General features: G+C 53.1%; 1 protein-coding gene across 2 annotated transcripts; it reads right to left on the reverse strand.

Annotated features, from left to right (window-relative positions):
* Positions 1-4837: 4837 nt before the first annotated feature.
* SLC25A37 (solute carrier family 25 member 37) lies at positions 4838-16793 on the reverse strand. 2 transcript variants are annotated; one of them, XM_080634715.1, is made up of 4 exons: positions 16501-16793; positions 10084-10312; positions 8943-8999; positions 4838-8039 (listed from the first exon to the last, which is right to left on the reverse strand). In XM_080634715.1, exons 1-4 carry the CDS (start codon positions 16711-16713, stop codon positions 7522-7524), a joined length of 1017 nt encoding a protein of 338 aa, XP_080490841.1. In that variant the 5' UTR covers positions 16714-16793; the 3' UTR covers positions 4838-7521. The 2 variants fall into 2 exon arrangements, with proteins under 2 accessions (XP_080490841.1, XP_080490842.1); XM_080634716.1 differs by lacking the exon at positions 16501-16793 and adding an exon at positions 15080-16334.
* Positions 16794-16898: the final 105 nt, after the last annotated feature.

Raw genomic sequence — 16898 nt, forward strand, 5'->3', positions numbered from 1 at the left:
AATTCAAGAGCCAGCCACTCAGTTGAACTGAAGGGAGATGGAGACGGTCGAAGCTAAACCAAACCTTCCTAGCCCCAGGACTGCATCCCAAAGGCACAGCCTGGTCCCCATCAGCACAGGCAATGTGGAACGTTGGGGTTTTTCATGCCAACTAATAGGTAAAGGGAGAACTTTAGGGCAAAGATCCTGGAGCATCGGAGGCATCTCTGCAAGATTGGGGCACCACGAGGCAGCCTCATGCCTGGGCACCAGGCAGCAAGCTAAGTACCAAGACATCATCTAATCGAGGGTCTGGAACCCTCAGGCTTCAGAAGAGGGACCAAAATCTGCTTCATTTCACCCCAGTTTTGTGCCCAGCAGGAGACGGGGCCACTCTTTGCTCTCCCAACCCCAACAACCTCGGGCATCATTATGAGATGACCAGTATTTCCCCCCTGTGTGCTGAGAGGCGTTTTGCTGGGTGTTGATGGCACATCAACCCTCCTCATCCTCTGTTTGCGCTGGTGAAAGGAGGAATTACTGCAGTATTTATCTACCACACTCTCTTTCACCAGGAGATTCTGCATCTCCTTTGCAAAGCAGCCCTGGGGCACGGCTCATGCTAAAAACCCACTCGCTAAAACCACCTCAGGGGGCAAAGCTTGAAAGCAAATAAAACAATGGGAATTTAGAAAGGAAGGTGCTTGACTGCATTGAGCTGCGTTGGTGTCAGGGCTGCGCTGGCCGGGGCAGACCTGCGGCTCTGAGCAGCTTCGGGAGGGTTTGGTTTATCCCAGGCAACAACAAACAGGCTTTTGGTGTGTAAATCACAGCAGGTGAAAAGCAAAGAGGGGGAAAGGAAAGCCTGGCTTTGCTACTCACAGGCAGTAAGGGAAGCAAAGGTGAGGATGCTGCACTGGGGATGTATGTTGTCGATTGGGGGTAGGGGAGCGGCTTAATTCCAGGACCAAAAGCGTCATGGCCTAAAACTGGCACTATTTGGGGCTGGACTCACGTTCACCTCCTCCACAGCCATTCACATCCAGGGCTTGGCCGCTGTAAATGCACAGCAGATTTACACCTGCAGAGCCCGGCGGAAAGCACTTACCTGTTCTACAAAGGGATCCCTTGTCTTTCAGAAGGAATTAAATCTTATGGATAAATACAAGTGGGTTTATTCCCTTTGTGGACAACTGTGGCAGAATAAGGTAGCGACTCAAGGTGTGGCCGGAAAACCTTTCCCTCCATGGCCTGCATCTTGTCACCCAAGGTAAATACGCAGCTTAATGAAATTTCAAGAGGGAAAAGGTGAAATATTTGCCTTTATGTTCATTACCCTTTAAAGCAGGAACAATATTTGAAGAGAAACAAAGATAATGATCATATGCGGTGAACAAACACAGCCTAGATCCTGGATTAATCCAATGACTTAAAAACCCAGCCGCTGGGGCTTTGGTGGCACAGGGGGAAGCACCCATGTCCCATGGAGCACGTAGGCCTTGCACCCACCACTGGTCCTAATGTCTCTGCTGGAAGGATCCCTCGGATGGCATCCTCCACCAGCAGCAGCATCATCCACATGTCCCAGGAAGCATTTGGCCTTTGGCATCCCGCTGTGTTCACAACTGATGCTCATGGTGCACCTTCCACCCTCCCGCAAAGCCTGCAGTTGCTATTCCTCCTTGTACCCATTACAGAGCCCATTTAATCCTTGTAGGCCCTTAGGAAAAATACTACTTGGGAAGTTTATAAATCATGGGCTGCACAGTAGCAGGGAATTTATTTGCTGGTAGCAACCCAAGGCTTCAATATAGGAGCAAGTGCTGAGCACAGCAAAGCGAACACCTATAGAGCTTCCCTGCAGGAAATCCTGCAGGTTGAAGGAGTTGCTACGCTCTATCGGGTACATACAACACATGTGGAAATACCCTCTAAAGATATTGACACAAGCAGCTGTACCGGTTCCAACAAAGCCATTAGTGTCAATTAGAACATCGGATGCATTCCCAGAGCAAAGCACCAGCCAGCCTGGAGGGAGATGGGGATATCGGTGTCACAGCTCTTGGCAAATGCACGTGCCCATGGCTGGCACCTCCAGCAGCTCATTCCTCCTCCTAAGGAGCCATCCTAAAGGCTTGAAGGTGATGGAGGAGCTGGGGGGTCACCCTTGGGTTTTGGTTGTTCTGCTGCTGCTTTTGGTACCCACATGTCCCATGGGATGGGTCCCATTCTGCACGGCTGCAGGAATCCCCTATTCCTACTCATCAACAAGCCAGGCAGATGCCAGAGGGTTAAAGCAGAAAGGAGGGAGCAGAGATAACCATCAACGTGATGGTTTGCAGGGGTTCCTTCAGCCTTTCTAGGAATCTCAGCCAGCCTCTCTCCATCCAAGGGAAAAACCATCCCTTTCTCCCAACCACAGCCTTTTCCTGCTGGGAATACTGAGGCTCAGACCATGCTTTCCTAACGAAGAATCTCTCTTTACTTCCCTCAATAACCAGCCCCATTCTCCATTATTATCTGCAGCATAAGGCACAGCACAGAAGCAGCATTTCCTGAAGTCAGGAAATGCAAACCCAAACCAGAGAAAACAGAGGAAAAGCTGCATTTACCCAGCAGAAGTGGAAGGAGAGGAGCCTGAAGCCTTTGGGATGTTGAGGCCGATGGCAGGTCTCCCTGTTGGGAAGGGCACGGAGTCTCTTCCCACAGGATCTCAGTTTTCCTGGCTCTTTTCCCCTTCATTTTAGCAGATTGCAGTCAGAATTTTGACAGCCTTGAGCAACCCAGGGGTGAAAATCCCTTCATCCCCCTGGGTCTAGCAGAGGTTACAGGGATGGGCAGGAATAGGCGCTATCAGCAAGTTTAACCACATAACTCACATCCTCCGTAACCACGCATCAGCCAAGCACAAAGCCCCCTCCTATGCAGACACTATAAGGGGCACTTCCCACTTCCTGAGGAATTACTGGGAATACGATGCAGCTGAATGGTGATTGTGATAGAGAAACGCAGGGTCCTCATCAGCCTTCATATAACCCCGGTATTTAGTGCTTACAAAGCATGCATGAAGCGTGTTACACACCTCACCCTTCGGGACTACCACATCTTTACTACACGGAGGAAGGGGAGCTCAGTATTTACTCTGCAGTGCAAACAGGGATATAAACCTGTCAGAAAGGGTTTTGCTGGGCATAAATAGTACTTTTATCTTCCAATCTTGTCTGCTTTGCTCTTCGGGCAGGGGAGGCAGCAATGCTCCATTGCACCTCCTTGAGTTTTCACTGGCAGTGAGAAAGCAACCAAGAAAGGAGAAAGGGAAGAAGAGGTGAGAAAAGGAAAGCCCTTCCTTTGGGGTGAACTGAGGACAGCAGCATCGTGCTGCTACTTCCCTTTGCAGCCTCCTCAGAGAGGTGTTTGCTGCTCAGCCCTGTGCTTATGACTTTATTCCGACCTGAGCCTGTCCAGGAGGCGCTGGGGCATCCCAACAAAGGTTCATCAATAGGATTTTAGGTGCATCTCTATTTGCCGCACACACGAACGCGCTGAAATCAGTGCTTCTGTATCACCAGAAGGTGCGTATCCCAGCGATGAGCATCTCTTCCAAACTAGACTGGTAGGAAGCAAGTTGTGCTCCATTCCTTTGTCAAAACTACAAGAGGCTGCTCCCAGAAGAATCCTTCAGACAAAGGTCCGGAGTTTCAAAGCTGGAGATTCACTCCAAGGAGTTTCAGACCCTTCTTTTTGAAGCAGAGATGCACTGCAAGCTGGAATGTGAGGCCAAGCTGGTTTTCGTGCTGATTTGGAACAAGGACCACGTGGTTGTGCTGGGTTTATTATAGGTGAAAAGGAGGGAAAGGACCTGGAGAAGCCCAGATCCTCCTGATAATGGTGGGAAGAATCCAATTCGGAAATAAGGAATGGGAGACTTGGGATGGACCAGGAAGATCAAACTTGGGCTCTGCCCTTGCTGCTCTGCCTGCAGAGCCCCAGACCCCACAGCAGCAGAGACCACAAGTCCAGTGGGGCTGCAGCTGAGAGCTGGGCTGGCTCAGCCTGGAGAAGAGAAGGCTCCTTAAGGGGTTCTGTGATTTCACATCCTGGGCACACTGGAGCAGAGCGACCTGCATCAGACAGAGCTGAAACCAAACTCCCTGCACGGAGCCACCCCATGGCCCGGAACATTCCCTACTTGGAGCTCAAAGTCACTTGTTTCATCATCAGAATGCTCCGATTCAAACTCAGGTTTTCCCTTCAGAGCCCACCTTGGCCAAGCCCTGGGGGTCCCGTTTGCTCCGGGCACAGCTCAGATTTAACCCAATGCTGCTCAGCCCAAGCTTTATTCCTCCCGCAGCACCAGTGCTGTGCAGAAACCAAACCCACGAGGGTGCCTTTTCCTTTTGATGGAAGGGGAAGGTAAGATCTGAAGCAGCTTAATGGCTGCTGGGGTTTTCCCTTCGAATTATGCAGCAAACATGAGTGAAACCTCAGCAAACAAGGAGCTTCCCAGGCACTTTCTGCCATGGAGAGGTGGGGGAAGGCATTCCCATTTGGGAATGCTGAGCAAACCATAGCTGCGGGTTTGCTTTGCCAATGTCAGGAGCCAATTCTTTGTGCCAGAGGGACCGTGTTTGAAAGCCCTTCAGAGGCTCCTAGAGGAGCACAAGCCCATAACAGAGATTTCAGCTCACAACCCCTCCCAGGAGGCATTTTCTTCCTCCCATGTGCTGACAAAGGGCTTGATGTGACTCATAGCGAGGTGCTCAGGCAACACTAGAAGGCACCATTCCCCCAGGGATCAGGACACCTCCCGCTGCTCTCAACACCCAACAGCCCAGGAAAGCCACAAGCAGGAGCCTCAAAGGCCAAAAAGAATGAGGATGTTTTATTTCCTTGAGCTCCAGTGATACAACTGTAGCAGCATCTCACAAAGGGACTCCTGCACTGTTAAACATACATTTAAAGGAAACACATTAAATTCCAAGGCAGGCAAAAATATATATATATATCTGTAAAATTAAGAACTGCAGACAAAGATCCTCATCCTCCCTCTTAAATAACATGTGCGTTTGTTGCAGACAAAGCAGCAGAACATGGTTCACAGCCCAGGTTAAAGTGAAACTTCACTCGCAAAGGCAAACCCAGAAGGGATGAGGAGGGGCTTTGGTGAAGGGGCTTTCACTGGGGATCCAGCATCACTTATAGCAGGAAACATTCCAAACGTAGAAGAGACCTCTGCAGCTATCAGACAGGGATGCTGCATCCCTCTCCACGGAGGATGCGCAGCCAGGACCACCCTCCCTGTCACTCCATGCCCACAAGGCTCCATCCCTGGGCAAATCCAGCCTTCACATCCCAGCTACTCACAGGTTACTCCAAACAGGAGATGAGGTTCTCCCAGCATAGCCAAGGTGAAGTCAGAAGTATTAAAGCTAAGCAGCCAGAGCAAGAGGATGATGCACTGGGGACTGCTCGCTCAGTGTGAATCCTAGCTACTGAAGTCACACTGGAAGCTGTCACCTTCCACGTGATGCTACAGTTTGCCCCTTAGTATTAAAGTGACCCAAAAATGTTCCTGTTTCTGCCCATCTCAAAAGGAAATATTTGGTGCAGTTCCGGTTCCTGTTAGTGATAACTCCAGTTTCTCAACAGAAAAAGACATCCAAGGCTAAGAGACAGCTCGGAGACCTCCAGCCCCTGCATGCAGAGACAGCTGAGAGCTCTCTCCAGCTGCACCACCACCATCAGTGGCCTCAAGCTCACAATTTGTACACTTTTAAGACAACACGGTGCATTTGACACAGTGATTCATTCAGTTTAAGTGACAAAAAAAAAGGCATCAAGAAGCTCATTTCACCATCAGCAATGGTACAAGGCTAATTTACACAAGGCACATGCAACACCACCCAGAGAGGTGCGCTTTGATTTACCTTCTCCAAGTAACACAGCAAGAGGTTTAGGTCTGTTTAGTGTCATCCTACCCAGGGTGCCTGGCTGATGGGACACATCCAGTGACACAGGCCAGCCCAGAAGCTGCCCATCACATTGCAGCTCCCCCAGAGACATCCCACCCAGCGCTGACAGCAAGCTGAAGCCACATCTCCACAAGCTGCACCATGGAGATGGTGCCAGCTGGAGCCATCACTTCCAAGGAGGATGGGGATGTGCCGCCTGGTGTCCTGTCACTTAGATTTACACATCCAGGCCCCTAAAATCCCTCACTGGCTCCTGATCACCCAAGTAACTGGTTAAAGGCTGCATTTTTGGGATGGAAAAGCCATTCCCAGTAGGAGCAGGCACAGCTTTGCTGGCCACTGCAAAGCTCAGCATCCCACAGCAGCAAACCAGAGGAACCTCTCTAGGTGGTCTTTTTGATGTTTTCTCCCCTCCCCAGCAGAGATGAGCAGCAGCTTATTGTCAAACATGGGGCTGGGAGGTGCCTTCGGTTCCGTAGGGCAGAATTCCCTATGGATTTCCCTGCCTGCTGCTGGTTTGGTGCTGCCAGGATGTGACCCTTGTGACTGTGTAGCCAACCTGTAAACAGAAGCCCCAGGTCCCCCCTTAGGGAGCAGAGCAGCTCCATGCACCCCAGCTCCAGCTATGGGGATGCGCACGGTCGCTCCTGCGAGCGGGAATGGGGCCTTGGTGGGAAAGGATGAATAAGTTAAGGGAGGATGAGGCTGTGCAGCCACCACGCACCACCAGAATGTACCTTTAAAAAAGCATCTGCGAAGAAAAAGGACTTTTCTGATTAAAATCCACATTTTTTAAGTCTCCTTGTAAAATACAATGGAATTGTTTCCCCCTTTCCCCCACAACGTGTTTTGGGATGTTCTTCCTTGGTGGTGCCCCTGGTCCTTCTCCTCCCCATCCCAAGGAGTCTCAAGGGGGTACCAAGTACCTTGACACCCCCACGAGAATCCAGGCCACCGTTTGGGGGTTCAATGCTGGAGAATTAAAGCCAATCTGGCTATAAAAATAAATGCTTTTGTGTCTTCCTCGCACAGGATGGAAGAATCGAGCCCTTTTTAAACAGCATCCAGCTGTAAGAGTAGTTACAAACCCAACCCCAACGCCTCTATAGAAAAATAAAGGATAAACATTATCCATCTATTTCATATTCATATAAAAACTAAGCTCTGTGACAGGATATTTTGCTTCTTTGCTGTAAAAAAAGCCACCGCCCCAGCCTGGGTTGTCCGACCCAAGCTTTGCGGTGAGGAGTAAACTGCATCTTCAACTTATTCATAGAGAAAAATATCAGTCAGCAATTTCACTTCTCCAAAATAAAGTTATTAAATATATATATTATTATGATGAGTCTTTATAAATCTTTTCATGGAGCAAGGAGGGGAACACGTGGCTGAGGAGCACTTGAATCCCTGAGGAAGGGAGAAGTGGACGTCAGCCGCGAATCCACCACGAACCTGGTACTTCCCTTAGCAGAGACCCAGAGCTGGCTGGCTTGCAGGTACACGCACACACACACACACACACACACACAGAAGGGACACGGAGGCTTGCATTCACCCTGGGAGTCCTTCACTAGGACGCTCTCTTCTCCTGCTTGTGCTTTGTGAGAAAGTACTTGAAGAACTCGTACACGGACCAGGCAATGGCTGTGGAGGGCATCTGGTAAATGACACGGGCTTGCACCCCCCTGAAATACCCCGAGACACCCCGCAGCTGATAGACAGTCTTGAAGGCATTCACCATGCCCGTGAGGTGCCCGCTGATGTTCACAGAGCTCAAGGCCATGTTCTCCTGGGTGTTGAGCAGGGTCTTGCAGACATCCAGAGGAGTGGTGGCGGCGGCGGCCACGGCCCCTGCGACGGCGCCGGAGACGATGTGGGACCACGGGTTGTACTCCCTGTGCGGGTTGATCTGCTCCTGCATGAACTCGTAGGTGATGAAGTGAATGGCCTGGAAGGGCACGTTCATGGTGAGCTGCGTGGTGTAGCTGCGGTAGAAGGCACCAAACCCTTCCGTCTTCTGCACTGTCCTTATGCACGCCAGGACGGACTTGTAAGGGGAGTTGAACATCTGCATCCGCTGCTTCACCACTGGTCCAGGCGATGGCCACAGGGTGGGCAGCACCAGGCAGGACAGGCACAGGGACATAGACTTGTTAGCTAAAGCACATCTTTCCTGGTCATCCCAACACCCAGCCCTGCTCCAAGCCCCAACCATCCAGAGCCAACCTCCCCCTTCCGAGTCCCAATTGCTACAACATAAAGCAGGTATTTCTGTAGCAATGAGCTCCTTGTCAACAGGCTTCCATCAAAAAGCTGCATAGAGCCTCTGCTTCCCCTCAGCCTGCCCAGTGCCTTTAATTCGGGCTAGAAAGGCACTGAGACAGACTGGTAAGGACCCTCAGATGCACCCATAAGTGCTGAAACACTGACACACCAAGAGGACAGGGGCAGAAAGGTGATTGAATCACCTGGGAAGTATAACAGACCCCAGTCCAGAAATGGAACAACTTCCACTGACTTAAGCAAAAGCCAATTCATTTGATCAGGGTGTGATTAAAAGGATTTCAAACACTAGAGACATCTTTTCCTTCAGAAAAAACTGATCCTGGCCAATTCAGAAGCCCCATACATTAACAGTAAAGAGCTGGCAGCCCAGCTGACTGTCTTCAGTTTAGCTGCATTTTACCATTAGCCCTCTTCATGCTGGACTCTACCTACCCAGGAAGCACTAGCAGAGTAGTAACAGCATCATGTTAGTAAAGGGGACACCAGCTTTCCTAAGAAATCACAACATGCCATGCAGATGCTGTGCACCCCCTTGGCAAGCAAGGGAGAGCAGCCAGGCAGAATCTATCCCTATGCACTGACCTGCCTGAGCTCGTTAAAAGTTGGGCAGAGTCACTAAAGCAAAGGGCTTAAGGTGCTGAGATGGCACAGGGTGTCTTCCCAGGCTAACGGGGTGCAGCACTTCCCAACAGCACAGGGCATTACCTTCAGCAGGATTCATCACTGCGTCATGGAGTAGCGTGGCCACGCTCCCAGCTATACCTGCAAGACACAAGAGCATCCTTTAAGAAGGGTATTCAGAAGCCAGGGCTTGCCTGGGCACTGCCATCTGCAGAGGCAGCAGCCAACATCATCATGGGATGGTTTGGGTTGGAAGGGACCTTAAAGCTCATTCAGTTCCAACCCCCCGCATGGGCAGGGACACCTTCCACTGGAGCAGCTTGCTCCAAGCCCTGTCCAACCTGGGTGCCGCTGCCTGCGATGCTGCAGCCCAAGGAAGCGCCCAGCAACACAACTCACTCCCAGTGCAGAAAAACCCCATCCAAAGCAGCCTAATAGGAACCAGGATCCCAACCATCACCTTTGCTACTCCCTACGACAACTCCCAAGGTTTTGTCTGTGCAGGAAAGCACCAGATGCACTCAGCCTGTGCTGGACTGAGGCCTGAGCAATGTTTAGCACTGGCTCAGTGCATCCATAATGAGGCATTTTCATCCGTTTACTCAGCCTAGTTCTAAACACAAATTGCCCAGATTCTGCCAGCATCCAGCCAGCCATTAATGATTGTGCAGTTGGCTCAAGGATGGGCCTCTCGAGCCACACCTTCTCCTTTGATGTAGGTTTCCATCTCAAATTCTCTCTTGCCCAAATGACTTTCGGTCATTTCTCATTAAGGCAGCGCTTCACTCTTCCCACTGGAACCAAAAGCCTGTAGCTACTTGAAAGGCAAACCCAGGAAGCACATTGCCAGCAAAAAGCAGCAAGCCAGAAAGCTGTTACATACCCTTAACTGAGGTGGTTGAGTCAAGTGGGGCCTGCCATGGCAGCTTCCCACCATCGCATTGTGTCAAGGACCACCACAGTGGTGGCAGGTACCACACTTGCCTGTCTGACAGTCCCTGCCTCCCCAGCCCTTCCAAAGCAGAGACCGGCAAGCCTGGGATGACATTTCCATCCCACGTCCTCCCATCCACGTATTAACAGCAGCATTCTGAACGCTGGCTGCCTACAGCAGCCCTTCCCAGAGCAAAGAACAGCGAGGGATGCCAGGCTAAGCACATCAAGCAAGCAAGGGACAGGCTGGTAACTGCAAGCTTATTTTGTGCATAACCCCCCCTGGAAATACCATTGGCCAAGTGGCTGTTTCCTCCATGCTGGAAAGTGTCACTTAGAGACTTTTTCATCTTCTCATAGCAGGCAAAGTACATGGCATGGGCAGGGCCAGCCCCCAGCATGGTGACATTGATCCCACGTAAAGGCCTCCAGAAACCCTCTGTCAGGACAATCTTCTTCAGCGCTTCATACACGCCCCTGTACTGGGCTTTGGGGTCCGGCTGCAAGCTCTGCATCCTGGTCTGCAACAAAGCACACGAAGGGAGAGGCCTCACTTAACCCATCCTGAATGCAACAAGCACGAGGCAGAGAGTGAAAGAGCCACGAGGCTCCCAGGATCATGAGTGGGCTCCATCATTCAGTCCCCAGCTGCACCCACGGCGCTATTCAGGGCAGCAAGATTAAGCCCATGCTCCCATTGCAACACCACAACGTTACGAGGCTGCTCAGACAAGTGCTCAGGAGGGACGTGTAACCTCTGCTCCTGTTTCTGCAGGGAAAACACAGGGAATTAAGCTCGCGCAGTCGTTCAAAAGCCTGGGTGAAGAAATACAGTTAGGTCTGTAATTGCCTCTTGCTTACAACACTCCCAGCTCTCTGCCCCAGCTTGTTCCTCCTGCTGTTGCTCAGCTGCTTGTGACACTTGTGTGCAGCGCTTGTCTGGTCCATTGGGAAACAGCTTTCCTAGAAGGGCAAGCTGAGAAAACTGGGCACCCACAGTAACCCCCCCATAGAGACAGGTAAAGGGCACCGGAGCTGGTGCAGGGCCTGGAGCCCAAGTGATGGGGAAGGGCTGAGGGACCTGCGGGGTTCAGATGGGGAAAAGAAGGCTCAGGGGGGACCTGATCGCTCCCTACAACCGCCTGACAGGAGGATGGAGCCAGGAGGGGCTGGGCTCTGCTCCCAAGGAACAAGGGATGGGACAAGAGGAACCGGCCTCAAGCTGCACCAGGGCAGGGTTAGATGGAGCTGAGGAACAATACTTTGGAAGTCAGCTGAGCTGCTGGCACCCAAATCCTCCCATCGCTCTCACTGCTGTCTATTAGGCACCATGTGAAAAATGACTCCTTTTGGTCTGTTTCAGGCTTCCGCAGGCTGATGCCATCACACACCAGCGACACCCAAAGCCCTTGCAGGGATGATGCCAACCCGCAGTGGTGTTTGCAGGGCGCAGACATGAGCTGCTTCCCACCATCAACAGGAGAGCTGCTGACAAGGCTTAAACCTCTGCGAACATCCCAGCAAGATCAAGCACATGTAGAGCATCGAAGATGCAAAGGGCTCTGGTGCTCCTGCTGGTCTGCGATCCCAGACTGAAGGGATACAGCCTCCAGTGCAGCCTCACACCTGGAACCACAGTCAGGGAATAGCCATGGCAGAGGAGTGTTCAGCACCCTGCAACAGGCACCAAACTAATGCTCTCTCAAGGAGAAGCTTGGGAATTGCAATGAACAGGTCCCTGACACATGGGTTTGACAGGAAGGATGCCTCCCACCCCATCACCTGGGACACCCCACCCTCTGACTGAAGTTTCCCCACCCATCAATGTGGCAGAACATAGGCAAAGCAGCTCAGTCCTCAGCAGAGATTCCTTAGCCCTTGAGAAAGCAAGGGCTGCCCGTGCCACCTCCACACTTCCTCATGGGGACACATCCCTTCAAGCTTATCATTTCCCATCAGCAATTAGCCGGGAGGTAATACTACAGCCAAGCTTTCAGGCAAGATTATGCCAATAATTAAGGTTTGGACCTTCCATTCCCCAAACCACTCCAGTCACTGCAAACTGCAGCACTTTCAGATACACTTTCTAGGACCAAGGAAGAGCTCAGGGCCCAGTGCAAGACTTTAACCCAGTACAATAAAACCAAGCCATGCAAGCAGCAAAGCAACGCTTTGAGGCTGAACCAAACAAACTGCTGTATTTGTAGTAAATAGCCTAAAAAAAGGGCACAGGAATTACATCTGCAAAGTGACTTAGTGCGGCAGACTTGAGCATCAGCCAGTGTCCACGACAAGGCATCACCACCCTGCAGCAGGGGATTTGGCAGCCTCGAGCAAAGCTTCCTGTTTCAGAGCACTAAAGGCATTGTAACCTATGAACAGCACTGGAAATGGACCCAAAGGTTGAGGAAAACCCTTCTGTAAATGCAGCAACAGCACTGGGTTATCTTTGAGCTTAAAACCAGGCTTTAAACCCAGCTCGGAGCCACCTCTGAGCAGGCACGAGGGTCTTGACCCCCTCACCATGAGTCCCAGCACATTCCCATCCTATGGATGCTCGTCAGGAGGGGCTGGATTTCGTGATGCTGCCAAGAAGCTCCCGGCAGCGGCTCCGCCGTCAGCGTGACTCAGCAGACCCACCGCTGCCGAGCTGGTCCCATCCAGCCGGGGCTGGGCTTCGCTCGGTTTCTCCTCTTCTCTGCTAGTTTTAACTTGAAGGCATTGCTTCAGAGGCCGGAGCTGACCCAGAGATCCCCATCTCACCCCGCTCTGCTGCTGGGATGCCTTCATCTCAGCAGAAAGGGAATGAGGAATAACCACTCCTCTAAAGCAGTAAACTGCCAGCCCAGCCCTGGGTACCTCCACCCTCACTAAGGATCCAGTTGCTTTCATATCACAGGGGATAAATGTTTTCCCACTCAGCACCCCAGAGTGGGTGGGAAGGGTGCTGGACCCACCTAACCCACGCATGGGTCTGCGGTTTGCATCACCACCAGCACAGCCGGGTGCACCAGGTTTCTTGTGGTGTGAACAATGATTTGCCACCAGCTCTGCAGTCCTTACCCCCCCATCTCCTGCCACCTATCTGAAGCCATCAAGTTCCTCCAGGAGCCTCACGCCCTGTTACCCAGCCAAGAAACACTTCTCCACCTACTGAGATTAATCCTCATTGCATAAGGCACTGACAACCACAAGCATCCTGGCAGTCCTGGTTTCAGCTTGGGCATGAGAAGCAACAGCAGAAGTCACGGCTTCAGCTCCATCAGGTTACCTGTTTGTGAACCAGCGCTGCCTTTATAGGTGCTGTTTGGGGGAGAGCACCCAGAAGCACGTCAATAGCCCAGGGCTGGTTTCTACCTAGAGCTGCTTTACTAAGGTGAGTCTCTGGCTTTGCACACTCTCCAAGGGTCACGGTTTGACATGCCGCTGTACAAACAGGCTGGGATCTCATTCGCCCTTGTTTTCCTTCCTGGACACAGCACGCTTTCTCCAAGTTCATGTGACAGACAAACAGCTCCCTGAGGCCAACAAAAGACACAGAGAGCACTGTATGCTTTCACCAGGAGATAAGCAGTGTTTCTGCAGCAACCTGGGCAGATCCTGCTGTCCACAGAAGGCTTTGCTGCTGCACAACCCATGCCATGCTCAAGCTCGGAGCTCCCTTTTGCTGCTCCCAAGCAATGTGGTACCCACCCCTGTCTGCAAAGGCCCACAGAAGGGGAATATGGGGCCAGCCAGGTTAGCCATGACTTTCCAGCACCCCAACACTGAAACAAGAGGAACTGCTCCTCCTAGACCTGCATTGGATGCAGAACCTCCCACCACCAAACCCCAGGCAAGCATCACTTAACTCCAAAGCCTGACTAAATTGCAGTAAAACAGCTCACAGGTGCTCATCTGCCCTGCTCAGTCACACTTGTGCTTTCAAGCTGCTACAAGCAGGGAAGCTCCAAAGCTTCCTTGCTCCAGGCAGGTCACCCATGGTGGATTGTCCTACCTAAAGCCATGGAAACACTCCATTCCCTCCCATCAACCCTCATTGTACCTATCCTTTCCTGTCCATTCCCCTCTCTGGCATCACAGATGTAGGCTCCATGTTCCTCCTACCCTTCACCCTAGGAATTCCCATTACAGCCCAGGACCTCCCATACCCACTGGGTAGGAGCAGTTGAGGCTTTCACAGGTGACTGCAGCATGGTTGGGGCTGGAGAAAGGACTTTGTCATTAGTGCCACTGCGAGGAAGGGAGGCTCAAGCACATGCAGTGTCTCACCAAGCTGTCTGAAGCAATCAGCTCCCACGTGAGGACAACTCCACATCCTCCATCCTCCAGGCAGCCACTTCACCCACCTTGGGAAGCCAGCTCCAGCAGCACTGCAGGGAAGCCACTACACAGCTTAAGAGGATGCTCCAGCGGAGTCCTCCTGAAGCCCCTGACATGCTGATCTCTACCATTCATTTGGAGGCTGATCAGGCTTGCCTGATCAAACAGAACGAGCCTAAGGACTATGAGACACACATCTAAAACCCTACAGCCAGTGCTTTAATACAACCACAGCGTTAGGTGCGTAAGACAGAGGTCAACACATAACCAAGGCTGAAGCTGCATGGGGGTCTTTAGCATCAGAAGGAAAAGGCACCAAGCAAGCCTCAATAACCACAAGCCTCCAGGTTTAGGGGGTAAATACAACCCGTAACTCATTCCCCCTCTATGAAGAAACACTGCTGCAAAACACCCAACTAGTGATGACTTCAGTGGCAGCACGTTATCACAGCAAGGAGGCTGCACACAGGGATGTGCACCATGGATTTACACATTACACAAGCACCAACGGCACTTTGGGTATTCCCAACACTGCCACACGAGTGTCGATGAGCTTCACAGAGGTCCATCGGGTGCTCTCTTGGGCGCTTCCCTTGACTCACCTCACCAGGACACCACCATCACGGCCCTGCCCTACCCCAGGAATTGTGCAAGCATCTGAAGCAAGCCATTTCCCAAATTAAAGCATTTTCAGTTTCTCTTCAGGAGGAAATGACTTGTTGGAGCCACAACATCACCTCGTCAGCCAGGTGCCTGAAACGTCTCTTGCTGCAGCATCCACAACCCCTGATCTCCTCCTCAGGCTCTGCTCAGCCACCGCGGATCCCAGTGAGTGTTACCCACAAAGGAAGGAGCTTTGCTGCAGGAGGTGAGCAGCACATTTCCCACAGCTGCTTTTACAAGCCTCCATTAGTGTTTGGTTACTCCCATTACAATAAAAAAGCCCTTTTTGGGTCAGTTCTCACCTTTCCCACATGGACAGAGCAGTGGAGAGCGCCCATCACAGCACCCAAATCCTGCGGCTCCGGATTCCACTCTGCCCCAAACGCACGGGGTGACCTTGGCCACTCTTCAAAGTTCTCCCAGTGTTTTATCAGCTCCCGAGCACTTCAAGGCAGTTGCTGAGCGGGATTATTCCCGGAGTAAGGCACTGCCCCGGTGCAATCCCAGCACCGGCAAGGAGGGAATTCACTGCCTGGGGAAAGCAGCACTTTCGCCTTCCTCCAAAGCACCTCCCGCCCGGGAAAACCAGGCACGGCTTTCGTTTTCTCCCTATTCCCTGCAGAGGAAATGCCCTCTTCAACCACACCACGGAGGCCCGAGTGACGCTGCTCTGAGCGTGACTTGGCACAAAGCACCCGGCTTGACTGGGACAGGAGCCAGGCTGGGCTCAGACCCTGCACCTCAAAGCAGCCCCAGCCCTGGAGCCAGGTCCAATGGGCACAAACCCAGAGGGAAAACACAGGAAAGCAGCAGAAAATGTTTCCTTTAAGTGCTTATCGCAGCACACGGGCAAGATCTCCAGTGCCTCAAAGCGAAGGCATTTCCTCTCCTCTCGCTACTCTTTCAGGAGCCCTGTATTGGGAAGAGGAGAATTAGAGCATCTCCTTGCAGCCTTTCCTGAGTGGACCAGTGAGGGTCCATCAGCACCAGCAACACAGCATCGAGGGTGCTTGGCTTTTCCCAACCTTCCCTCTCTTTTAATAGCACGCTGGCAGGGCACAGGGAGGAAATACCCTTCGTGATGCTTCCGACCATGCTGGAGACACTGTGAAGTCCTCCCTCATGTGCACCCAACAGCACGCTCGTTAGCCTGGAGCTCATTAGCATCGAACCCAACCACCAGCAGCCACACAAACCCCTTTGTAAAGCCCTGACCCCGGTAAAGCCACCATGGCCACGGCACTGGGGTGGCAGGAGGTCGGGTTCACGCTGCTCACAACCATCCTCGTGTGTGGACGGACACAACAACACCGGCGTTTCCCACCCGGCCTTGGGATTCCAACACTCCAGGAAGGAAAAGCTGCTCCAGGAGGGCACCGGTGGCATCTCTGCCCCGAGGCGGGAGCAGCACAAGGACTTTGCTTGCTGCAGCGGGCCTTGGTGCACACCTTTGCACCGCGGGTTGCGCAAAGCTCAACGGGGCCGAGGGCACCGGTGCTGCCGGGATGGTGCTTCCATCGGCGAGACCTCGAGGGACCCCCGGGGGGACCCTCTGCACCGCAACACCCCTCTTCGCACCCACCCCTGCACTCCCGCACACCCCCAGCAGCTCCGTACCCTGCTCCCCGCTATGAGCATCGCGCACGCCGGGACCCCCGTGCACCCCGACACCGGCAGCCGTCGGAGCACCTCCTCGGAGGTACCGGGGGCCTCCGCCACGCACCTTGACCGAGTCCACCGGGTACATGACCGTGTGCTCCATGATGCCCGCCACCGCCCCGGCTACCATGTGAGTGCCGAGCGAGGCGCCGCTGGGCAGGCTCTCGTACTCCTCGCCCTCCATAGGCGGCACCGGCGGAACGGCGGCAGCTGCGGGCGGGGGGCCGGGCCCCGGGGGTGCGGCCGCGCTGCCCCCCACTCCGCAGCTCAGCTCCATCCGCCCGGTACCGGCGGCGGCAGCGGGGGGTAACGGGTGGTTAACGGGGACGGGGAGGGCCCGCACGGGGCCCGCGCGCCGCCCCGGCCCCGCTTTAAAGCCGCGCCCGCGCCCCGCCCCGCCCCGCGCCGCGCCAGCCAATAGGAAGCCGTCGCCGCCGCTTCCCACCGCCCCGCCGGGCGTGA

This window comes from Psittacula echo (assembly GCF_963264785.1).
Source record: "Psittacula echo genome assembly, chromosome: 25".
Classification (NCBI taxonomy): domain Eukaryota; kingdom Metazoa; phylum Chordata; class Aves; order Psittaciformes; family Psittacidae; genus Psittacula; species Psittacula echo.

Coding starts and splice junctions, on each gene's coding strand:
- SLC25A37 (XM_080634715.1), bottom strand. CDS start 16,713: ATGGAGCTGAGCTGCGGAGTGGGGGGCAGCGCGGCCGCACCCCCGGGG. Junction 10,313..16,500: donor ACCCGGTGGACTCGGTCAAG/GTGCGTGGCGGA, acceptor GCTTTGTTGCAG/ACCAGGATGCAGAGCTTGCA. Junction 9,000..10,083: donor AAACAGCCACTTGGCCAATG/GTATTTCCAGGG, acceptor TGTGTCTTGCAG/GTATAGCTGGGAGCGTGGCC.